The sequence below is a fragment of the Stegostoma tigrinum genome, chromosome 9, assembly GCF_030684315.1.
Source record: "Stegostoma tigrinum isolate sSteTig4 chromosome 9, sSteTig4.hap1, whole genome shotgun sequence".
Lineage (NCBI taxonomy): Eukaryota > Metazoa > Chordata > Chondrichthyes > Orectolobiformes > Stegostomatidae > Stegostoma > Stegostoma tigrinum.
Genome location: NC_081362.1, coordinates 59115262 through 59141491, shown reverse-complemented (window position 1 = coordinate 59141491; position 26230 = coordinate 59115262). Strand labels below are relative to the sequence as shown.

Here is a 26230-nt window from a genome sequence, read left to right as displayed (position 1 = left end):
AGAAACAATGAATAATATAATTTCCTGTCTGGTATTACATCTATATTAATGGATCCAAGCAATTACCATGCTGTAACAACAGACCTGATTGTGGGTTTCGGGCCGATACGTTGACTTACCTGCTCCTCGGATGTTGTCTGATCTGCTGTGCTTTTCTATTCTGACATCTATAGGCTATAGTTCTGCTGTGCTGAGTTGAGTCCATGGGTTCTGTTCAGCATATTATACAAGGACTCAGGTTGATTTTAATATGTGGAATGATATACACATTATTGGCTGAAACAGTTTGACCTAAGATGCCTGGCAATTAGATAACAAGGGCAACCTGCTTTAGAGGAATACACAAAATAGAAAATGGTATCAGAATAACATTAAATGAACTACTTTCTACTTCCTAGAGAAGTATGGTCCATTTCAGTTTGGGCAGTAATGCATGAGGTCTTGGTATAGTGTAGTTCATGTCATTTCTCTTTGGCTGCGAGTTACTGCTGTGCAGCTTCAGTGCTTTATTCTGGGTCTAAAAATATATATCTGTAGATAGTTAAGCTAAAGTATTAACTTGATGGAACTAACTCACAAATTAATAAAGTACATCCAAAGGTTGACTGAATAGTTCATTGCATAAATTACTGAATGGTACTTAAAGGGTAATTTCTGTGTTTACTAAATCCATTGTGAGATTTTCCTCATGAGATGCAGCACTTTGATCTGCTATGTAAATCTACACAAGGATCCCAGAGGGTTCATGAGGTCATCATTTTTCTGTCCAGCCAAGGCTAAGCGTATTATATGCCATGCAGACATGAGCTCAAAATTTCTGTATACGAGTTTGTGGTTGTGTTTTTGATTCGGTAGAAATTGATCACCGCTGCTGTTAATTAGCAAAAAAAATCCTATGCAATAGTAACACTACTCCTTCGGACAGTTAACATTTTCTTTCAGAAGTTAGTATAAACAGTGACAAAATATGTTAGTGTTTGAAAACAGTTCATGAAAGCATGTTAATGTTTGCAGAAAGTTTCCCATACAAAAAGTGCAGGAATGATTTTCTTAAAAGATGCATGTAAAATAACATTAATGTACTCATTGCCAAACTCTGCCTGACAGATAGCTGAAGATCTAGGGTTTGCATTGGCATACAACTGGGGGGGTCTGTCATAATGCATCTTGAAATACTGAATCTAAATTTCCAAGCTGCTATTTTTGGGGTTAAGACATCATTGTCTTAAAAATGCTTCAAAGTTATGTACCTTTTAACCATTTCCAAACGACTTTGCACCAAATCAAAAAATGACTTCACCAAGTCCATTATTTTCATTGTGATAAAATTAGATCCTATTAAAATTAACTGTTAGCAAGATTGAGCTATGCTACGGTGTTCCTTCTGGTCTTTGCTTTTAAACAGGTACATTTTGAAAGAATGTAAGAAATAGCAGGAGTAGACCACTTGGCCTCTCAAGCCTGCTCTGCCATTTAATAAGATCATGGCTGATCATTTCATGAACTCAGCTCTACTTGCCCACCTGATCACCATAACCCTTAACTCATTAACAGTTTGAAAATCCATCTATCATTGCCTTAAAAATATTCACCGAGGTAGTCTCAATCACTCCACGGGACAAGGAATTCCAGAGATTCACGGCAATATTTGGTTGCTCAAGTAGTACCTAAGTAAAATACAACATAAATTAAGATAGCAATTGTCTCTGCAATTAGCTGGTGGTGTTTAACTCAGGCAAAAGAGTTCTCATCCATTAGCTGGGGAGCTGCTGACAGCACTGCGTCACATGCTTTTGGAAGGTCCACTGAATTAAGTGCTTATCAGGCTCTTAAGGTGAGAGCAGTGAGCTTTCCCTGGGATCAGGAATATGAGGCAAATCCACTTAATTTCCCTCATGAGGGCTGTAGTTGGGGCAGGAAGGTCACCAACATGCCTTTCCACCCCAACTTAATGAGGCGAGAGTATGAATGTAGCAGGCCTTCAACTCACCACCATCCTGCTCGATTAAATGTCCCATGCCTCCAAATTTTCCTTAGGAATGGCACTAAATCCTGCCGACTCAGCCTGTGCATGTGGAATAAGGCCTTAGGTATGGGTAATTTATAGCTGCAATGCCATGTAACTAATTGGAATCTTCAATGGTGTTGAAAGCAATTGGATCCACCTCTAAATATGTGATCAAACCAACACGGAACTCTACCAAAGGAAAAAAATTATTCTGATGTTAAACCCACATTAAAATTTGGAAACAAAATACTGTGATTATCCACCTGAATGCCCGACTACCATTTATACATGGCATAAGTCAAGATTAAACTTAACAGCAATGGAAATCTTTTCTATAAGTCAACAACTACTATATTAGATTAAATATATCTCCAAATCTTCAACAAAATAAGTAAGCAAATAGGTGGGGCTTTAAAAGACTCTTAGCAGTTCTATAGGGACATAAACTGCATGAAGTATTGAAAAATAGATAATGTAACATAATTCAAAATAAAATGCATGAATTGAGAAATTGTCAAACATGGGTTGTAGGAAATTACTTGAGAACAGTTTAGAAAATATTATCAGTGTTCACCTAAAGAGCAAAAACTCAGAAGCAGTTAGAATAAGTTTAGAACCAATAGGTCATGTCTCAAATCTAATGACACTCTTTGGAAAAGTAGATAAATAAGTAGATGAGAATCATAGATATAAGTAACTTAAACTTCCAGAAGGCATTTGTGCGCTTTTTGAACAAGCTAATGAGTTAACAGAAAATTAGCTAGCCACCTGGCTTGACACTGGGTAGCAAAAGGCAACAGTAAGTGGAAAGGTTTATCTAGCAATCACTGACTAGTGAAGTTTTGTTGGTGCCAGTGCTGAGTCTGTTGTAATTTAGATTTTTTAAAGACATAGCTAAAGAAACAGTGTAGAATATGGAAACAGAACATTTCTGTAGAGAAAAAGACACTTGGCCCATCAAATCTGTGCTACCACTGGGCTGTCTACACTGATGCTATTTTTCTGTTCATTGCCCCTGCCCTTGATAATTCACTTTTCACAAACAACTAATTGCCTTATAAAAGAATTGATTAGTTATGCTTTAATGATGAAATTCCAACAGAAAATCCTGTATTCCTACCGCCCACTTTGTGGCATCCACTGTTATCTGTTTTCATAACCATCTTAAATTTTTACCCTCAAATTTTTCTGCTGGTCAATCAGAAGCTAACAACTATTTGTCCTAAAGGAACCCTTCATAATCTTAAAAAAAAGGTCATAAATTAGTTTTATGGTGAAAACAGTCCTAACTTCTTAAATCTTTCCCAGTTGCTGTAACTCATCACCCCTTTTAAGATTCTAGTCAGTTTGGGTATGTCCTTTGCTATGTCTTCATACCTTTCCCATAAGTGGGTGCTCAAAATTATATCTATTATCCCAACTGTAGTCTGAAGTGATGTATTGATTCAACACTGTCCTTCAGTTTACTTTTTCTAACAATCCTATCTACTGTGTTTTCATCTTTGATAACCTGCATATATATGCATCAAAGTTCTTCAGTTTCTATACTAAATTAAACCCTGTTATTTAAGCTGTACTTTGTTTGCTTCTTCGTTAATTCAAAATGTTTGGCTTTGCGGTTGTCCACAGTGATTTACACCTACCATCTATCTGTTTATCCTGCTGACTTTCCTGCCATCATTCAAAAGCCTCGTCCAATTTTCTTTTTGGTTTTCACCCATCAAATTTAAAATATATTTAATCATATTAAGGCTAAATCATCTATGCAAATATAAATTATTTTGGCCCCAATTACCCTGTTGGACACCATTAACATACCTAGCAATACTTCCTTCCAAACATAAGACAAGTAATAGCAGGTACAGTAAACTATTCAGTCTTTACATCTGATGCCAATTTAACAAGATCATTTCTAAACATATACTTGGACTCTTTCGTCCAGTGTTATCCATACATCCTTCCATTTCCATGCTTGAAACTATTTTTCAATGTGAACCCAATTAAAACAAGAGAATTAATATGACCAAAGCCAAAAACTGAAAAATGCAGCTTAGTCACATTCAATGTAAAGTTATTAAAGTTTAAGTATTATAGATCAATGCATAGTATGTAAAAATGTGAAAGTCTGAGTTTCTGCTGTATTTTGTATAAGTATTGTTTTATGTACCCATCTAAGTATCAAACAAGCAATCCACACTCCCTGGGAATAGAAGAGTCAGTGAAGCCCCCCGCACAATCCCTCACCCACATTTCAAAAGTGGGTACATTTTGAAACTCCTCTTTCTCAACTACACAGACATTCCAAACCTACATTCCCTTTGCGTTCTCTTGCTGCTGTGCAGACTTCTGAGAACAGTCTTCTGTAATCAGAGATCAGTGTGTCTGTGTAACAATTAGAGCCTGCAGACTTTCCCAGCAGCTGCATTGTTGCCCAGTTCAGAGAGAACTCTTTCAAAAACATACCCATGAACAAATACAGGCCCTTCTTCACAACCACCATTCCCACACAATCACTCATTGAGCAGCCTGTCTTTCCATACTCTCTCTTGCCTTTCTATGGACCAGCTTTCAATGCCTGCAAACACAGAGTCACTGTTTGGAGGGTAAGAAACCTGTATTACAGGCTGAGATTAGCCGAAATATAGTAAAATTTGAAGCTAACTATCCATCTTGTTGCACATCCACATGACCTTGTGGTTTGCCTCACCTTCCTAACACAGTCATTTTCAGTCCAACCTCACCCACAACAAGTGTGTTCATAAATGTCCTGGCCACTGCTTGAAGAGCTTTCTGAAGTTGAGGAACACTTCAGGCTCATTGTCAGGGCCAACCCCTTTTTCACTGAAATGCCCACTTGCAGTCCTAATTGTTTTGTTCGACCTGCAAGCAGACTTTCTGCAAGGGGAGAGGAGTAATGACTTGGAGGGGGGCAGTGAGAATGGAAGGGTGGGTGGGAAGAGGGCCATTGTGGGAGAGGTGGTGGAAAATGCAGTGGTTCCCTCCCCATCTTCACTCTCCTCATTTTCATTCCCTCCATTCTTGCTCTCCCCTCCTTCACAAACAACCCTTCACAGCCAATTTTTACCTTTTGACCTCACCCCACCCCATCTTCACTACTTCCCATCCTCACTCTCCCATCATCCTTATTGCCCTTCCCCATCCTCATTCCCTTTATCCCCTCTCCACGGCCATCCCTTTCTCCCTCCGCAGACACCCCCTCCCATCTCCACAGCCACTTCTACTCCTTTCCACAGCTATGCCCTTCCCCGTCCTCAGGCGACCCCTTTCACCACCACAGCCACACCTTCTCCCCAGCCGCTCCTTTCCTCTTCCCAGCCTTTGTGATAACCTGTTTGCTCTGTATCCAGAGTCAGGGTGCTTCATGGGCAGATACTGATCAAAGGTGATTTGCTGCATGCCACTGGCACTTGCAAATTGTATTTAGGTGTTTCAATAATGTGGAGGTTAGCAGAAATAATGGGACAAAAAGCTACTTCTGGCTTAAGGGCAATCACTATTTGTCCAATTTCCAAGGGTTCTGAGTGAGCCACACAAGTTTGAGTTCTCCTCTATCATCGTTTGCCAGTGCTGATTGCACCAAGAAGTTGTGATTGATGTAGGGGTTAGGGTTGGAAGGATGATTTTGCGCTGTAGACACTGTCTTTTTGGTGCCTTCTGATGGTCCTTCAGCCGATGTTGCACATTCAGCAAGTGCTACAGATGCTGAGGCTGAATGTGCATATCCAATGCAGACATGTCCCCTGTTATCCATATCTAGTATGTCTCAGTCTGTGGTGAAGTGTACTTAATTCTCAGTTACATGGTATGCTACCGATTACTGTTCCGACATCAGAGACAATCTTTCACTCCTTCCATGTCTCATCCAAGTCCTTTCCACTGAGGGTCCTGTGCCCTGCTGCAGGTGGCATTTGGTCACTTTGGCTGCCTCCCTAAGAAGGCGTAGAGATGCAGGACGATCATCCAGTTCTGAAGAAAGATGACTAGAGGTGAAATGTTGACTCTGCTTTCTCTCTCCAGGCACTGTCAGGCCTGCTGAATTTCTCCAACAATTTCTGCTTTAGTTTGTTTCAGTTCTCCTGCATTCACTGTTCTCTGTGTTATTTGACAGATGCAGGAGGACCAGGGCCAATGGTAAGCTCAGGGGCAGCAATTGGCCCTCATGGGGGATGAGGAGCATTGAGCTCAGGGAGATGCTGCAGCTTTAAGTCCCTCAAGATGCCTGGAATGTGCAGGAGGCCCAGCGTTTTCTGATCCTGACTCTACTTCCTGGGGATGAGTGAGGCTCTATTACAATACAGGCTCCATATAGCCTGGGAGACAGTGACAGACTTTGCTGGATGCTACAGTGGGACTGAGGACTTCAGGAATCAGAGGCCTTCCTCTCCCGGTGGCTGAGATAGTTCCTCTGGCTCTGAATGTTTATGTGACTGGCTCCTTCCAGGGAGACACAGGTGAACTGTGTGACATCTCTTGGTCATGCACCAATGTATACATCAGGACAGTAATGAATGCTGTCTATGCAAGGTCACACCAGTTTATAGCATTTCCTCAATGACGAGGCCAGTGTTGCTGCCGCAGGCATTTGAATTCAGTCACATAACTGATTCCCACAACTAGAGTGTGCCATTGACGGAACATGTTCTGAAACTGCTATATCATTACACTGTGGAATTCAGCAACAAGAAGAGATTCTAATGCTGCACCCTGCAACCATGGCTCATGACCTAACTGTGCAACTCCCTGACTGATGTTACACAAAGATACAATGCCACCCATACCTCACCAAGAGTCTGCTGGAGCAGAGAATAGGACTGGTAAAAATGCAGCTCTGCGTCCTGGCTAGATCTGGCGGGGGGCCCCTAGACTAGTCTAAACAGAATATGCCACATCATCCTGCCACAGTGTGCCCTGTAAAATTACAGCAAACAAGGAGATGATGTAATGGTTGCAGAGGAACTTGCAGGAGAACTGAAACAAACTAAAGCAGAAATTGTTGCAGAGGGAGTAGGACCAGTCTTCTGAGGTGCAGAATGAGGACATTAGGTGAGAAATCTGATGCTGTTCATGACGGAGCTTGGCTGCTACAAATGCCACAAACCAGACAGATCCCAATGACACTTGGTTCCAAGAGAAGACAACCATGTGTAGCAGGCAATAATTAGATAAAATATTTCACTCATAGTGCCGAAACCTTGTTAGCATTGTGCGGCTAACATTATTGCTCCCTTTTGGGTTCTGTAAATAAAAGTTCCTATTTATGTTTGCATTTGTCCAATTGTTCATGGGTTTGTAATGTCTCCATGTTGAACAATGGCAAGATTCAGATCTAAAGTGGGCATTGGGGACAGGGTATCACTGACTCAGAGAAGTTGTTTGGACAGGATGTAGTTACAGACAGGTAACATGTGTATGTGATGATTGAACAGTGACTAGGATGAGTGAATGGTGTTGTATGTGCTAGGGACTGTCAGCCATGGGCAGCAGGTGTCTGTAGCTATGCCATTATGTTAGAGGTGACCGGCAACTCTGGACTGAAAATGCTTCTCCAGATGCACAGATGGCGCAGGCACCACGGATGGCGGTGGATATCTGCTGAGCGGTAAGTTGTTATGGAAATAGGGTATGGTTAGATAGAGTGAAAATCTGATGTTAGAGACACTGTACAGGCCTGGTAAATGACTAATGAGGCAAGTTGAGTAAAATATGGCATGAAATCTAACTGGGCCTCATGGCGAAAAATCCTCCAAAAAACCCAATGCAACTTGAGTTTGCCAAGGAAACCTAACATTCAGCCTAAATTATTAATTTAAATTTTGCCAATGACTTCAGTCCACTACAAAATTACATCATTTATTTCATAGCCATCTTACCTCTACTGTTACTTTAATAGCAAGGATTCTATAAAAGGGTTTTGTTTGCCTTTCATTGCACTTATACTACAGATCTCATTTTAATCTTATCTAAGCTTTTTATTTTGGTTTTGCTATCAGTCTCCATACATGTCCTGGTTTTTGTTTTCATTATCGATCATGCATGTATGAATTTTTAAAAAATTTTGATTATCTGTATTTTTCATGAAAATGGTGTTTTTATTTGTTTTTCCAGGATATGCTTCATCACTGTCTTGCTTTTGTTTTATTTGAATATTCAACATTTCCGTTCGAGAGTATAATTTCCCATTCTATCAATTTGATATAATTAATTAATTTTATCCCAAAACTATTGCTTTCCTCTTTTTTATTGCATTGAATCGAAATGCATCATGATCATTGCTTGCCAAATCTTTTACTTTTAGTTACCAGCATAATTTATTTCATTGTTCAGACTTTTTTGGTGGACTTCCTTTGATGGAGTGGAAACAATTTGACTGAAAAAAAGTTGTAAATTTCGTAGAAGTAATAATTTCACGAATCCTAATCTATGTTTTGATAATGAAACTTTCTGATCATTATATTTTTCATTTACATTAATGTTACCTCCTCTTCAAAAAATGCATACTCAAATACGCTTCAAGAAATTTTGCTATTCACTATAAGCTACCTGATCAAAGAAATTTAAGCCAGAGCTATCATAGAGCATAAATTCATAGTGATGATCCCAGAGATGGGAAACTATAACGGCATGAAATATTTGAGATATGGGACTATTTCCACAGAAGCAGAGAACAACCAAGAGAGGATTTAATAGGGCATTTTAAAACTGTGAAGGGTTTGATAGAGTGAATAGGAAAATAATATTTCCTCTGACTATAACTGTCATTTAGAAACCGAGTAGAGATGGAGGAGACATTTCTCGACAAGTGAGTCAGAGGAATGTGAATTTTTTGATACAAGAATTAGTTGAGACAGAAACTTTTGGACCTGTAAAGGAAGGAAAGTAAATATCTTGAAGGAAAAGAGGATATAGACCCATGGGGAGAAAGGAGTGCAATGGGATTACACTGGAATTTCTCCTGTAAAAGAGTGTCACGAATCTGTAGAATGACATGATCTTGTCACCTGCTACTAGAGTTTGCATGAATTAATAGAAATAGGAAAAATTTGACCAGAGCCAAATGGATTTTAAGTAAAGGTGTTAAGAACATCAGCGAATGCAAAGTGATAAATATAATGCAGACTAAAGTAAAAAATATAAACTATGCATCAGGAATCTATACATAAGTGCAGATTATATATTAAGGAGTTGGATATAGTACTTGGATCAAAGGATATGGGGAGAAAGCAGGAACAGGCTATTAGGTTGGAACGCCATCCATGATCATAATGAATGGCAGAACAGGCTTAAGGGGCTAAATGGCCTTCACCTGCTCCTACTTTCTATGCTTCTATATATGTGCATAATAAACTGATGGGAAAAAGATAGAGGTTTAGGGGCGGTTAAAAACCAATGATTGAAAGTGTCTCATCAGTGTGAAGCTAACAGAAAAGAAATGAGACAACTAATAAAGGAAAGGTGTACAAAGGGATTTAAAAGCTGTATCACTCATCAATTAGAACGTGTTACAAATAATCAATGGATTTTTAGACACCCTACCTTTAAAATGTTATTAATGGCTTGCAATAATTCAGAAAACAGCAACAAGAATAATTCTAGAATCTAGAAAGAAAGAAGAAACAAATTGAATTCATGTAGCATTTACCATGTAGTCAGGACATCCAAAAATATTTTACTATGAAAGAAACACTTTTGAATTGATGAAGTTTTGCACAATAAAATTCCACGATAGAAATGAGATAAATGTCTAGAACTCAGTTTTAATTCCTCATCATGTCTAACAGTGCAATATTCCCTCAAATACTATACTGAAATGTCAATATAGTTTATTTGCCAAATTCCCAGAGGAGGACATGAATGCACAATCTTCTGTTTAGTACTATACATTTTGAGCATATAACTACAGAAATATACTCTTTTCACTAGATTTAGAGAGTACACAATCTGAAGGTTGACATCACAGTACAGAATATTACAGGAATAAAGGTGGCAATACTCAGTGAAATTAAAATTAATTTCCACACATAGTTTTGGATACATAAAATAAAATGATTTTTTTTATAAGAATGCAATTCATGGCTGTAATGATAAATACAGCATGGCAGTTTACGATAGTTACTTCACTGACGTATCCAAGAGAGGTACCATCTATAAAAATCATTTCTTCAAATTGGAAGGGTATGGAACAGGACTGACCTATAATTTTGTTAATTCTCTTCAAGAAGAAATTTGATAATGTTCTATCTTTATTGATGCTGTATCTACACATTTCAAGAGAATGATTGTTTTGGATGAAATTTACGATATGGCATAGAATGTTCTATGAATTGAATGGGTTCCTTGTCAAAAACCCTCTTCCACTTTTATGGTCTTATGTCTATTTACTAAAATGCTGTTCCAAAGCATGGGATATTACCAAATTCTGACCCAACTAAATGTTCTCATCCCCCGAAGCCCAGTCAGATGCACACATGGCATGGGAGCAGACCAACATATCAGAATTGGGCTGAATAGCCCATTTCTACACTGCATATTCAATGTGGGAAAAACAGTGCTAATGGATACAATCAGGAGCTCAGCAATTCTCCTTCTGAGAATTGTCTCAAAGACTTAGGCAGATTTAATCTTTTACAATGGACATTTATATCAACGTCCAAACCATACATTATTGATATTGTCATCAAAAACCTACTTACATTTGGGCAAAAGGAATACGTTTTCAGAAGTAACTTTTTCATTTTCTGATCTGTAGAGCTTAATAAGAACTATTTCAAGAAATTTTTGGAGTCTTCTTCAAATATATGCAGGATTCTAATAGTTAATATATAAGTTCAGCCTTTCTCAAACACAAAAATATATTCCATTGCTGCAGCTTATTAATACTGGTTTTCTTGATTTTCTTGCTTCTGGACACTAAACAATCAATGCAGGTAGGTTTTCCAAAGTCAGGCATAAAGTTGTTTCACACACATTTGTAGCATTCCATGCATCATTTGCCAGGTAATCATGCTAGAAATTGCAATGTGCAGCAAAGGATCTGGGCCCTAATAATATTATACATAAGATATTTTTGCGCCTACCTAACTGTATAGATAAGGTCATAGTTTAATGTCTAATCCAAAAGATAGTACCTCCACCAACGTAGCTAGAAAAATAATTGTGAAATAGCTACTGAAAATATCCTCCTTAAATGCAGTATAGTAATCTCTGTTCACCATACCAAGTGATAGCCCAGTTCTGCAGTATCAACACCCCCTGAAATTCTTCCTAATGCATTGATTTGATTTGTTAGTTGTTATTTTATATATGCATCTCTTGGTTCTGGTTTTACAAGTGTACTTCAATGTTCATGTTCCTGGCTAAGCTGCTCCAGCACAACTTTAACACTGGTATGTACCAACACTGTGTAAAAATATCCTTTGCCATTTTCTGTCCACAATCTGGAGTACACACCTAACAAAACCGGAATTTCAAAAATATGCTAAGGATGAAAAGCAAGACGATATTTGAGTCAGTGTGGCACTAGACTTCTTAGTAATTCCAAAATTAATCGAAATTAGGGGAAACATCTCCAATGGCTGGAAGAAAAGGAAGATGATTGTGCTTACTGGAAGCTAATCTCTTCAGCCCTTGGATGTTGATGATGTATTTCCTAACACAACTGCCTAGGCCTAGCTGTTTTCAGATATTTCATCAGTTATTTCCCTCTGTCATAAAGTCAGAAGTGACAATGCTCACAAATTGCAAGGAAATTTATACTTCCAATAATAACTTCTCAGTACCATCTCACAAGCACAAGACCTGGCTAATAAATATGAAGTAACATTTGCATCACATTAGTGCTAGATAATGATGAATAACTGAGAACCTAAACATGTCACATGATGCTTTAATAGAATTACACTCATCCAATCTTTTGCTTTCAACATCTTGGTGTCACAATTGACCATGAACTGAACTCAAATGCCATGGCTAGCAAAGTAAACCAAGTTAAATTTTCTGAAACAAGTGATTCATCAAATCATTTCAAATGCCCAGAAAACAAAAGACAGATGAGTAAGGCTGTACTGTCCAATGATTTGGATGGATGCAGCAGCACAACATTCAAGAAGTTCAATGCCAACCAGTTCACTTGATTGGAGCTTTACCCACCAATCTGAACCTACAGAACCTCTACCATCAGTATTTTCTGGCTACCCTACTTATAATCAACAGAATGCAGTGTGATAACTTGCCAAGGCTTCTTCAGCATACATCTCAAACTAGCTACATTCATCATCCAGAAGAACAAGAACAATGCATTGATGGGTACACTAGTATCTCTAAGATCTCTAGCAAATCACATCATCCTGACTTTGATTAATAATGCCATTCCTTCATTATTTTTGGGTCAAACTTATATTTTCTACCTAACAACATTGTGGAAGCACTTTCAGCTCAAACATTGCTGTAGTTCAAAAAGGTAGCCATCATCACCTTCTCAGGACAGCTGGAAAACAAAAATAAATCCTGACATTGCTAGCAATAGGCACATCCTGAAACTGTCCAAAGATACATGCTGTCTTACCACAGGCTGTATTCTAGAAGAGTTAATGGGATCTAAACAATGATTGTTCAAATTGACTGCTCTAAGAACAAGAAATAATGCAACTGAATTATTCAAATGAACATGAATTTTATCAATTAGCAATAAAGACTAGAAGATACTCAGTGTAAGGAAGACACGTGTGTGGCCATATTCAGTTGAGACTGGATTGTTACTTTCATTCATTCAAGTTAACACTTCTTTTTTGTTTGGAAGCCACATAAATTTTACCTACAACAGGAAGCCACTAAAAGGCTTAGGCAATCATTGTCAGAGAAATAAGCAGACTTCTAAAGTTATTAGAAATATGGAGGACCGTAAAAACAAAAGAATAGACCCAAAAGGTAGTGCTAAATCTATCCTTTAATCCGACACCAGTTTCTGGAAAACACCCTTTTTCATGAGTCAACTGGTTAAAGCATTGTGGTTTTGAAAACAATATTACATAGATACTTTCTCATTAAAAAAGAAACATTTTAATTGAATAGCATTTGCTTACTTTACTAAATTAAATACCTGAAAGTAAATATTGTATTTGAGTTTATTCTGTTGCCCTATTTTGTTATTGTCACGTCTTTCCCTTTGCTTTTCTCTCTTGCCCTCTCTCACAACAAAAAGCTTACAGCTTTCTTATTTGATACCAACTTGAAGAAGCTATTTTTGCAGCTAATCCAAGAGACTAAAACATGCGAATCAACCTGAAGAGATATTTAAAGTTTCCTGATCAGACTTTTGAAACGAAAAACGTGACTGGTTAAAATGAGAATGTTGACCCTGCAATCCTGATAACCTGGCAACCTTTAAGTTATTATACTGTGTACTCTACCAACATCAGTAAAAATATTTGACTGTGGCTGCGATGTTTTAAAGCTGGCAGGTGAAGGCTCTGCCTAAATATGAACAGGGTTGGATTATTATTTTTGCCTGTTTTTCAGAAGAGATGGAAAACACGCAATACGAGCGCTACGTAATTAGGATGCCCTTATGTTCCCTTGAGTTACAAACCATATTAAAGTAACTACAAAATGGCTCACAGAAGGGGAGAGACCTGCAGACAGGTTGATGAGGAATGTGAGAAGAATAGACAAATCTGAGTGAATTAAACTATTCCATGATAGACCAGAATAAACATGATGCACGGTGACAAAATAATAAATATTTTCTAAAATGCACATACTACTTCCCAGATCAGTGTGTTTTTCGCCCAGCGAGGAAACGTGGGTTTAGTTCTGACAGATTAATTCATTGGTACCGACAGGGGGCACTAGCCCCGATCATCGCCCCCAAACTCTCACGTTCACATGTCAACTTCTACTTCAGGCAGACGTGACATTGAGAAGCCTGTGTCAATTTTAGATGAAACAGTCTCTCAAGAGCTTGATGAGACGCCCTATCCCATGTTCGCCTGTTTTTACCCTGCTCCCCTCCACCTTTGTGTGGTATTTTTGAGAGGTGACCTGGTGCAGTGCACTGCTAAGGTTTTAGGGTCTCCTTTGACTTAGACAAAATTCAAAGCTCGGGACCCAGACTCCCTTTTCTTGCCTGTTCCTTGCAGAACTATTGCGTGCAAAAGTGACGAAACTGGAGCATCTGCTTATGGGGAGGAGGGGGGAATGGACAAGTTTGTGTTTAATCCTGCAGTTCATATATGACCTTCAGAAATAATACAATATCAATGTTAAACTGTAAGCAAATAAATTTGTACAATTACCCGTTTTGATTTTATGCTAGGTGTAGTTTCTTTTTAGATATCCAGAATCCTAATTCGATGCTGTTTTCTCTTTGTAAAACAATCTAAAATACAGGCAAATGACAGACATTGGTATGACCTTCCCAACACTACAACCTAGATATTTCAAAGATAACACTAAACAAGCAGGACATAATTGTTTCATGGCTGAAGTGAGTTTTATTTAAATTTGCACCAAAGTATTTTCTGTCAAGGTACCGAAACAAAGCGGTCCCGTAATACATTGCCCACACAGCATCTGAAATGAACATGAAGCGACTGAACGTACAGTCCTGCACTGAGTGGTTAATGCCAATCTGGGCTAACATGAATAATTTTACAGACAGCGAATTGTCCTTAACTGGCATAACTGATTTGGACTTGTATATGAATCTTGACATCTGAAGGAGAATGTTTCACACCACTGTTCTGACAACCTTATAACTTACTTTTTTTGTCGCTGTGTAATGATTAACAATACTGGCTCCACCGACTTGGCCCTGTTGTTTATTTTCTCAGCAGCTCCAACGTGTTTCTTTCCTTTTGTTCCTTTCCGTTTGTGATCGTCATACGAGCACGAGTGTTATTTTCCAAGTAATACTCGCAAACTCTCCCGATACTATTCAGCTTTTTGTAACCATTTTGTGGCTAGAAGGCAAAGCAAACAGGGGAGTTACTATTGGAGCTCTGGCATGGTCATATTTCTGTTCGAGACTAAAAGTTAGTTGGAATGCCAGTATATATACTTTTTTAAAAAAAAAACGAGCTTCCAACTTGTTGATATCTTGCGCCAATGTGACTGAATCTTGCATCAAACTCCTTTGTGCATGTTTTGATTCAACTTTTAACCTGTGGCCTCTGTTGCCTTGGCAACAATGGCAATGCTTAGATCGCTCATCAGACACAAAATAATTGAAATATATATCACGTTATCAAAATAAATTTCATTAAGTAAACACCGGGGTCTACAAAGCGGGGTGAAACCCAGAGAGATCAAGACCTGCACAGGCTTCAGAAGAGATAAGCTACAGGCTTATTGTGCTCACTGGATGCAATCCATGTATTTTAGTTATTTGACCAACTGTAGGTGCATCGGGACACTGATGGGGAAGATGTGGTAACTTAGAGAACCCAGTTGCCTTTTAACCCGAAGCAGTACTGCTTGACCACAGCGCTCATAACGTCAGGTGCCTCCTCCAGGAATGACCCAGGTTCGGACGATAGTTGCACTGTCACACCAAGTGGAAAAGCAAGGATATTACTGGTGTCAATTTTCTCACACCGAGCAGCAGTATCCTTGTAACTATCCATCAGTGCTATTTGCCTTGCCCTGCTATCAGCTCTCAGTCTCCCAGTGCGCGTTTATCTAATCTGCCGCTGCTTAGATGTATTGTAAAAATATCCTACATTATAATTTTTCATACCTTTGCATGGCAACGCAGCAGCACGCATTGTTCAAGAAATGTTCCAATTGCGCAGTGAATTTTCTATAAATCGTGTTTTACAATTGAACATAATGTCGAGACTACTTGCGCCGTAAGCGTTTTACGTTTTACATTGTCCTTCTCTCTAAAAATTCTTCTAAGTTCGCGAGCCCTAGTTTCCAGCGGCGCCAAGTGCAGCTTCAAGCCCAAATAACGGTGTCTCATGTCATTGCAGATCCTCTGACAGGACTAGGCAGGGAAACACGTTAATGATTAGACAAAACAAAAAAAACTTTAGAACCTTATTTTGTATAAGTATGATAAACTAACAGGACACTGTTCTTTGTCTTTTGAAATGTTGCGGAATCATTGGAAGGTAACCCTCCACCTCTGTTGTCCCTATAACATCAAAATATCTTATACGTCGTTTAAATGAGCTGTAGTACGTTCAAAAGCATATGTTTTCAACCGAAATTTTAGATCGTTTTCGGGCACGTTCGTTTTGTTTAGAAGTTGTAAGTTACTTTGCCAGAGCCAAGACTACAAGTTTTGATACCTCCTATTTGTCACTGTTTAGAGACAATTGTTCATTTGGGTAATAAATTGCACGAATGCATTTCAAATTAATGCTGGTCTGCGGATTTTTGCAGTATAAGAGGTAAAAGCTACTCAGTATTTTCTACAAATCCATACAATGTAAATGGTGAGCATTGCGGGACTGGGACACCAGGCGACATTCAGGATACCGCAGGCTCGCAATTATTGTAAGGAATGATTCATAATCACGATTCGCCCCAACCTTCATTGTGGGAGAAACGTTTTGAATGTTAGTGTGCCGGGAAAGGCACATATAAATATTACATGTTGTTTGCTTAACTCGTGTAGGTGCAACAAATGCTTCAGGCTCTGTGAAATACACCAGGTTGTTGATTTGAAACTTTGAATGTGATGTTTCTTTTGTGCCTTGCAGGAAGCGAACATGTTCCATCTTAAGCCAGCAATATAGAAAAGAACTTATATAACCAAATTTAAAGTTAGAACATGCTAAGGTTTAAATATTAACTCCGTGTGTCTCTCTGAAGGGCTAAACGTGAGGTTTAATATTTGGGTAGTGCCACGCTGTACCATAGCGAAAAATTGCTGAACTTCAGATTTTAATAAATCTTTAACGACAAATTGGAGATCGAAACTTTGGGAATGAAACTACTACACTTTCCACATTTTGCCATATGCTTTTTGCATTTAAATGTCACAAATCCACTAACTGTCGCAGAGAAACAAGTTTGGCAAACATTGTTGTCGTGTGTTTAGTAATGGAGATTGAATTCTAACGAAGAGGATTGTCAACAGAAAAGATTCCACGGTGTCTCCAAGCAGAAATGTTCACCCAGTTTAGCATTAAGCCTATTTTAACTAATATATATCATAATTAATCGCATACTGCCTCCTTTAGCATCTACACTCCCATTGCATTACTGCCAAGTACCATATGAGAAATGTTTTTGCAAATCGTAATTTGTGACTAATGCATCGTCTTCCTCTCAGTGTGTTCACTGTCTCCGCAAACCGGATATCTATTTCCTGCTACAACTGAAGTTCTTTGCTGTTACCTTTCGTCTACCTTCAAGGCTCCGTCCAAATTTCAAAAGCTCTCAGATGATACTTTCCACCTTACCTAACGCATCTTCTCTAGCCATGGACTGTACACTGCGTCCAATATCAATCGACGTTCCAGACCTGTATCATTCCAAAAATAAATCAATGCTTCCGCTTTACATTCCTCAAAGTATATAATTTTCTGTTTTCTACCAGAGAAAGGGTAAGAAAAAAAAACATTCTTTTCTGACCCCAATATCCTTATGATACGATAAGTTTTATAATTGTGATTTCTAAATCACGGATATTGTTCGAAATAGTGACTGCTGAAGTGATGGTATTACCACTGGCCCCTGTGCCGAAGGTACAGATTTTCGATGTCTTCATCTCTGAAACGCGTTTATTGCAAGGTTAATGGTTCACACAAGCTAGGTACTTCACATCAATATTTTATCTGTCTTAATTAATATCTTCTCTGAACCAAATGGCCCGATGAAGGGTACAACAACCCTAAACCACTACCGTACAAAACAATGTGTACAGATTTCATCTTAAGGTCACTTATCGGTGTTTTAGATGTGTTCAACAAACTTATTTGCAAAATTCAAAAGGTACGTTTTGATCTGGAGCTTTGCTGTTTCTCACTGATCCGTACAGGTAGGAAGACGCTTTGTGAGCCTAGTTGCTTCCCTTTCTTTGAAACAATGTGCCCTGTTTTCTTATAACGCTATTGCATCTGGTGGTGAACTCCCACCATTGAAGTCAACGAAGACAAAAACAACAGTTTGAGGATCTAATCACTTTCATACCTGCAGCTAAGCCTTTTACAGTACGCTCGTCTGCTTGGATATTGCGCTGGCCTTTCAGCGGTCTCCCCTATTTTACTTCCAGAAGCACTATCTGGCCAACGTGTGTCAGTGAAGAGTTAATGGGCAAAGGAATGAAGGCAGTGAGGGCATCATATACTGTAAAGCGGGTTTTATTTCGCCATACTGTTAGCTTAGGAGTCTAGTGACAAAATCGTAGTCTTGTAAATTATTCACTGATAAACGTGCTACGATAAATGGTGCTTAAGAAAATATACTTGACTAAACATTTGACAAATAATGTCTGAAATCCTCCACGCATGTGAACCTCTTTACTTAGTCTGTTTAAGTCAGAAAACTGCAGATTTGCGGGAAATTCCTTATTTGTTTTGATATTATCCTTTCTGAAAGTGGTGACAGGATGTAAGCGTGTGCGGGAGCTGAGAGAACTATGGAATAACGCAGGCTAATGTCTCTAGGTGGGGGTTGTACAATCCATAATCATCTGTAGCTGGGCAACATTTATATCTTCAAATTTGAAGAGACAACATCTTTTCTAAATTGAAGTTGACCCAACTGTTTCACTAGTTACAATAAGTTACATGGAAGATAACGTCTCTTCATGTGGCATAGAATTAATCGCAATATTGTAAAAGCAGCCGAACGTGCCGAGGATACTTTAAAATAGCTATTTTAAAATAACTACCAGTGTTGTGATTTCCCAGGCCGTATTACTGACGTTACAAAATATAAATAATAAATTCAGCTATAATAGAGATTGATGTTCGGACGGGACGAAACGGGGAACATTTGCATATAAAATTATTGATGTTATTCCCAATTATCCCATTCAGGTAAAGGTGAGTCTTCTCGTCAGCAAAATGGTTAAAAGTTAGTAGGGATTAGAATGTTCAAGGGGAGAGGGGGAAGTTGATAAATTGGACTTCAACTTTTAAGTCATATACATGAGTTTTCAAAGCCAGCCTTGCAGACGGATTAATGCAGATCCTTTGTTATTATTTTATGGGGCATGAGATTGGAAATGTATGCACTGCAGAAACAGACTGATGGACATAAATCAATCGCTGATTTCTAGTCATATCACCCCTTTAAAACGCCTGGAAAGCCTTTCGAGTCGAAAGGGAAAGGAAATAACCTGTAATTCTCCAAATAGAAACAGGCGGATGCTTCACATGAATCTGCAAGTCGTCTTTGTAATGTAGCATTGATGTCACAAGCGCATTCTTTTTAAAACATAAACGCACCGTATATGTGTAAAACAGGGAGGCCGATGAGATGTCGGCGAGAGCGCAGAGCAGTCCGCCAGAACACAAGATTTTGCCTTTTCCCACCTCCAGCATTCAAATCACATCGCTAATTCATGAGTAATCATACGCAAGGCATTCCGCCGAACATCACATATTCTAAACAGTTAGACCAATATGCACAAAGAGTCAAACTAATCCGCAAAACACCAGTAAGGCGCAGTACGTTTATTTCAGAGTAAAATTAATTAGTACTATGGGTAACAGACATTTAAACTATTTAAATAAATGAGCGGCAACATTGTAATACAAGAATAGGCAATTGCTCTTAAGCCTTAATCTTGCAAAAGACGCAGAAAAAAGATACCGGAATCAGTCATTTTTCTCTTGATAACAACACCTTTCCCAAAATGGGAGATTTTTTTTTTCTAACCGATCAAAACATAGACGTGCACGTTCCTACCGTAAGTTTTAAATGCTGAAAACATGCACAGATTTCTGCCAATTTTCCTATCATTACAGTTGGGGATACTCTCTTCTCAGGTGTAACGGACTGGCGCTCTGAGATAAATAGCAAATCCTTCGCCCTACAGGTTTGCTGCGTGGATCTGCCTGGGGCTTTCTCTCCCGCTTTCTCTTCCCTCACCCCCAACCCGCCCCCCTACCTCTCGACACACACACACACACACACACACACACATACACACACACACACACACACTCCAATTTATCTTCGCACATTCTGTTTCTCTCTCTACTTGAAGGGGGGGCTCATGCGCAAAATTACGCATTCTTCTCTCATTTGTTCCTTGTATCAATCAAAAAGTTGGCTATTTATAGGCTACAGAACATGGGATGGCAATAGTGATCTCCCCCTCTCTGTCTGTCCTGAAGTTGTTAAGTGGTCAGGTTGAGTGCAGCTATTTGGCCATTTGCTATTGCTGAGTCCAGGAGGAAGGTCCCAAGCTGTGATTAACTCAATCTCACTGCAGCCACTAACCATGTGAGTACCTAAATCATTATATCTGTGCTCCAAATATCATATTGTTCCATATGCCTTTCACAATATGTATATGGTGAAGCTATTTTCCTGCATTTTTGTAGATGCGCCTTAAAGCTCAATATGTAGCGAATCTATTCCCGCGTGTTACTATTTTGATAAATGTGTCACCTAACAATTTTTCACTTGGAGGAAGCAAGATAATGCATCTTTTATAGATGGAAGGCATGTTAAACGTCTCTGTATCCGCCGTGCTCTCTAGATAGGATATGATGAAGGTTGTTGTTATGTGAAATTGCAGTGGAATTACTCAATATTCGATTTTTTTTATTTCTCGTCGGTAAAAGCAGTAAAACTGTTGTGTGCATTGTGAGGGAGGTCATCCTTCAGAATTAAATTTGCGAAGAAACAGAATGGGATGGCAATTTGCAGTTTTATAAATTACATATTTACCGTCATCACAATGGGATGCATTCACGGACGGCGGTTACAGATTGGTCAGTGACAAATAAATACACCTACTCTGTAAAACTGATTTCGATGTATTAAATCAAGTGCAGGAGTGCAACTTATGCTACTGAGGTACTATCGAACAGTAATATAAGACGTTTCTGGCTGCTTGAATGCAATCTGCAACCTCTGTTCGCGCATTTGTAAACTGCAAAGGTGAATTCAATTCACGTGTTTCAGTACCCGTCTCATCTACCAAACATCCCCAAATTCTAAATTGAGCACCCCGATTATTTTCAAAGTTCCAAAGCGAGCAATGTAGGTTAGATCGCCGCGACAAGTTAAAGACCAGTAATTAGTGGTCGCGATATATGACCTTTTTTTAACGTTGAATTGCTTTTTTTTGGCAATGATTATTACCACGGAAAGTTGAAACGGAAAATGGCTTGAAAACGACTCAAGGCCAGGTCACAAACTCTTCTTACCGGACCGCACAAAGCAATAGCTGAAGCGTTCAAACTTAGTTTTAGACGCGACTTCAGTGATTACACGGACTGCTCCCATGGGCTACTTTAAATCGGCGTTTGCCGCTATTTCGGCTATATGCGCCGGGTCCTGGTTAATACAAAATAAACATGGACATGAGAGTAAACTGAACCACACCGCCGCTGATAAGTCACTGATAAGAGGGATAGCTCTGCTAAATAACGCATGACGGATTGACGCCCTTCCAAGATCATTTTGATAACATGACTTTCTTCCTAAGATCAGCTTTCTGATACCCAGCATCTATCATTGTTCGCGCAATGGCATTCCTGATTTAAACACACACACACACACACACAAACACAAGATCGGGATTTGCCTTCTTCAAAATAAAATCAAGCTGCCAGTCTCTGACTGTACCTGGACATTAGATACCAGATGAAGTGAGAACTCTGTCAGCCAATATGTAGGTGAGTTTTTTTTTTGTTTTTTTTAAATTGACACATTGATCGGCGAACCGCTTCTAGGATTAATCCTAATTAATAGGTTTTTTTTGTTGTGGTAAAAATAAAGACGGAAAACGCTGCAACTGCACGTTTGTTATCACCCCTGGAGCACCGCCAGTGCCGGGAGATTGTGAATTTGCTCGCGTCTGTTGCAACTTGTCATTGATAAAACAAGCCGGGGATGACGCTCTGGGTCACGCTGAGTACGGACGGGCGCATTGCCGAGCGGGTGTGTGCCGATCACATGGCCGCTCTGCCATACGGCTCTTCAATCCACAAAGCACAATATCACCGCTTTAAATCACACAGGCGTTGAGGGCCCGCCGAAATCCCGACCCCCGCTGGCCGGCAAATCAAGAGCCGCCGGCTCCCCTCCTCACCCACACAACACCCCCTCCCCCCTTCAGACTCCGAGAGTTACCGGTTCCCAGGAAAGGGAGGCGTGTGTGTTGTAAAGAGGGTTGCAGCGCTTCCGAACCCTGTGGACATTAAAGCGAAAGTAGCCGGCTTCCATTTACTTTAAACTACCACATAAACCCCGGCACCAGCTCTCGATCTGATAGGGAGGTTGTCCAAGGTAATCGTAAATCAGTCACATATTTGCTAAAACGTGCAGTTTTCTCTGACAGTCTCCGATTGCGATTTTATTAAAGCGCCTGTGAAGCGGCTGATATTGAGCTGAGGGTTACCCTTGCAGAAGGTTGAAACTGTGCAGCGACCTCAGCTTTTAAAGTTCCTTCTATTCTTTCCTAGAGCAACCTCGGTCGCTGCAACAAGAGAGGGGCGATGATGTACAATGATCATTTGCAGGTCTTGTCCTGGAAATAGATGATAGGTTTGACAGCTGATCCACTGTAGGCCTGGAGATCCTGGCGCGTCAGTTGCATTTTTTTTGCTTGCTTGGTTCAGTTTTGTTGTGACCACATGGGGTTGGTGGTAGGAAGCACGTTACGTGCTGGAGATCGTTAGTTCCTGACCATATACAGTTTGTGTGTGTGTGTGTATGAGAATGAGAGAGAGAGAGGATTATTTCCGTGGTGTGTTAGAAAGATGTGTACTGAAAAAAGAAAACAAGTGTATGTGTCTCTGTGTGTGTGTGTGAGTGCGAGAGAAGGGAGTCTGTGTGAGAGGGAGAAAGTCACATTGAATGCTGGGCCGGCTGCCGCAGTATCTCGGCGAGAAACAACACGATATCCTGCTCTAGTCCGAGAGATTTAGTGGCAGTAGAGCGGCGGCAGCCGAGGAAACTAATCCATGCAGGGTAACATACGGCCCTAAACCGGCAACGTGTAACTTGTAAGCTGCAGCAAGACCCACGCTAGTATGGATTGCGAGTGGTTTTAGCCAAGTTGTTGTCAGTGAGAAGAATACGCTCCTGTTATTCTAGAGGCCCATTGCTTCTCGGGACGTTGCACCAGACAGTACACAATGAAAGCTCCTAATGCAGTGCCCACGTAAAAGATTGATTGCAGAATTAACTCAGACTGAACTACTGCAATAATTACAGGCGATGCATGCCATTGCCAGATTGTTTAATTATATATTAACACACCTTTGAGGAATACACATCTGGGGCGCAGGCCTATCAACCTGTAAGCTATCTGTGTGATGCAACGTTAAAGCTAGAAGTTGAAAAAAAACGTACACTTCAAATTGGGTCAGGTTTCTTGTTTACGTTGAAACAGTTTCTTGATTTGGTACGATCACATGAAAGTTGCTGAACTCGCCCTCCACTTAAACCCTCCTACTGGAACTCTTGAAATTTGATATCATTGCTTTTTAGTGTTTATAGTGACGCAGAGTCCCTGACAGTCAGATCCTCCAAATCAAGGACTCTAGCTTACCCACGTTGAGCTGCTGCTGGTACTTCTTCCCTACTTAAAATCAGGATCTTTCTTCGCCTTTTGACACCCGTCCTGTTTCTCATTTTCGCCTTTTTACATATGCGTCCTCTATGCTGTGTTAGGTGTGCTACAACTCTTTAAGCAAGTTGCAGGAATATTTTGGTTAGGGTTAGCTTATTTGCTCTTTCATTCAAAGGTGTTACCAGCCAGCACTCTTGCTGTTAATTCCGTAAGAGAGGATCCAGCACTGGTAAGTTTTATGGTAGAATACTTCAAATAGACAAAAAAGTCTTTCAATGATATATATTTCTCCTTATGACATCTCATGTATCAAGATAGATCGGGACCATCTTCTGTTTGTGGAAATAGAAATTAATAGTGTTGTCAGGGAAACGGTTGCAGTGTTATTTATTGAATTCGTTTTGTAACTATTCTTGTTTTTTTTTGTTTGCATGTATGAGAATCATAAGACAATTAGCATGCATTGGTCCATATATTCATTCTACCTACTTGTTTCATTGAGGTAGGGTTGATGGTATTACCATGACATGCTTAATGATCATCTCATTGTTTTTACTTAGAAGTGGAGTATCTACTTGGTTTAACCTAGTTAGCATGTTATGTTCCCATCATGCAGAGTCTGGAATAGTGTCTATATGGAGGGTTAAAACACTGGCAACATATCTCAGTACAGATCTTAAGCTTGGCCTATAATTAATAACGTACAATGCCAGCAGTCAGCTGATCAAATGCCCTCTCCTTGGCAACGCAGGTTGGTAGATCCGTTGTGCTTTCTGAGTAATTCTTGCTTTGGATCCAAAATCTGCACTTGCTTTAACTAGTGATTGTGAAGTGGTAACCATAGCTTCCAAGAGCTTTGAACAAAAACTATTGAATTCATTTTTGTGAACCTTTCAATGGGGGCACACAGAACAGTCAAACATTGTTGGGTGTAAAATAATGTTTTAACTATTTATTGTAAAACTGTAACTGTTGTGGTATTAGATGTTTTGTGCAAATTCAAAACAAATATCCCGAGAATTATGACTCACAAGTGACCTGTCACAGAGTTTCCTGCATCATTTCCTGCTTTCAAAATAAATTTCGCAAAATATCATTCAATATGCATATAGGTGTTTAGAAAATTCAATTATTGAAAATGCGGTACTGGTAGCAGAACAGATACCAATTCTAGATAAGGTGACCATGTTGCAGAATAAAATATAAACTCATCAATTTCTTAATTTCGCAGTGTTCTGATTTCTATATCTTATTAAGACTTTTTGCTTGAATGCTGATGCCACTATTCATTAGTACCACTATTAAGCTTTACGATATCATGATATATTGTAAGATGTGCAAAATTTGATTTGTTGGCATTTTAGGCATATTTCATGCTTTTTTTAGAACAAAGAAGTGTTAGGAACTTTAGATAAATGTAGGAGATGAATAATTGAACATGCAAAATCATTTGACGTCCCTTAATTTAGCTACTGGGTTAGATGATTTGACATGAAGTTTAGACAATAGTGTGCATTATCTGTTGAAGGCTAGAGGACACTTTGCTTACTTGGCAGCTAAGCTGATGCCTGCCAGATGAAGGAAATCCATTTGCAAATGAAGGTACTTTGTAACCAAGATCGGTTACTGAGGAATATTGTTTTATTTGGAAAAATAAAATTGCTTACAAATTGTGCCTATTGAAGGTGCGTGTTTTGCATTCACATATCAGGTAATGCATTTCTAATGTTTCTCCCCTATACTCCACCCTAGCAGCTGGGAAATCTTGACTTCATTAGACCGAACATGTTTGCCTCAGGCTCTCTGAAGTAATTGAGTTGTAACTCAGGTTAGATTTTAAGGGTTTGAATTGTTATCTTAGGTTTTATGGTTAGATGCTCTAGTTAAATTTTAGGTTCATGATTAAATGTGAGGCTACAAACTGGGGTCAGTGCATTGTTTTTAAGGTTTACATTCCGTGACTCGACTGAATGTTTTGCTTATTCTTTTGGGCTTATAGTTTGGAGTTTGATGCTTGGGGTCTTTCAATTGCTGAACAAAATTTTAGAGAAAAATATGCAAATAACATACACACCGGGACAAGTAGATTTTAAAATGCTGCAATCTCCATGGAACATGGTTACCTTAATTATTTTTTATCTGGAGATGATGGATCCTGTGGCATTTTCGTTATTATGATCTAATTTTATTGCTAGTGCATTTTGTTTGCCTGGAAAGTATGTGTCCTAAGTACTATACCATAGTTGTTAGACTATACACTGCAGTACAACCTAGCAATTAAAATGGCAGTCTTTAAGTTGTGCACTGACAGCACATCTTCCTGATTTTGTAGGATGACAAAGATCTTGATGGATTTTTTATCAGCGGCCTCAAGGAAGCAAATGTATAGTTATGTTGGCTCCTGTCTCACTTCTGTTATTCCTGGTTGTAGTTTTTCCAAGAGTGGGTTCTGAAATATTTCTTTGTGTTTAACATCACAGTACAACTTTGATTTT

At 39.2% G+C, this 26230-nt stretch overlaps 1 protein-coding gene and 1 long non-coding RNA gene across 15 annotated transcripts in view; one reads left to right on the top strand and one right to left on the bottom strand.

Annotated features, from left to right (window-relative positions):
• Nucleotides 1–20713, bottom strand: part of LOC125454560 (uncharacterized) — a 32142-nt gene extending 11429 nt beyond the window's left edge. For 3 of the 9 annotated variants that reach the window (XR_009446156.1, XR_009446158.1, XR_009446155.1), the window contains exons 1-4: nucleotides 19892–20713; nucleotides 14787–14985; nucleotides 14320–14402; nucleotides 9563–9625 (exon numbers count right to left, since the gene is read on the bottom strand). This is a non-coding gene — a long non-coding RNA (uncharacterized LOC125454560). Of the gene's footprint in view, nucleotides 1–1592; nucleotides 1668–1990; nucleotides 2198–9562; nucleotides 9626–14319; nucleotides 14403–14786; nucleotides 14986–15761; nucleotides 15979–19891 lie in introns of those variants that run through there. The other 6 variants (XR_007248038.2, XR_007248042.2, XR_007248041.2 and 3 more) reach the window with 6 other exon arrangements.
• esrrga (estrogen-related receptor gamma a) overlaps nucleotides 20293–26230 on the top strand; it is a 247058-nt gene continuing 241120 nt past the window's right edge. For 2 of the 6 annotated variants that reach the window (XM_048535444.2, XM_048535439.2), the window contains exon 1: nucleotides 20293–20431. In XM_048535444.2, coding sequence (XP_048391401.1) covers nucleotides 20430–20431 — 2 coding nt within the window. In that variant the 5' untranslated portion in view covers nucleotides 20293–20429. Of the gene's footprint in view, nucleotides 20432–22297; nucleotides 22448–23553; nucleotides 23965–26230 lie in introns of those variants that run through there. The other 4 variants (XM_048535445.2, XM_048535440.2, XM_048535448.2 and 1 more) reach the window with 3 other exon arrangements.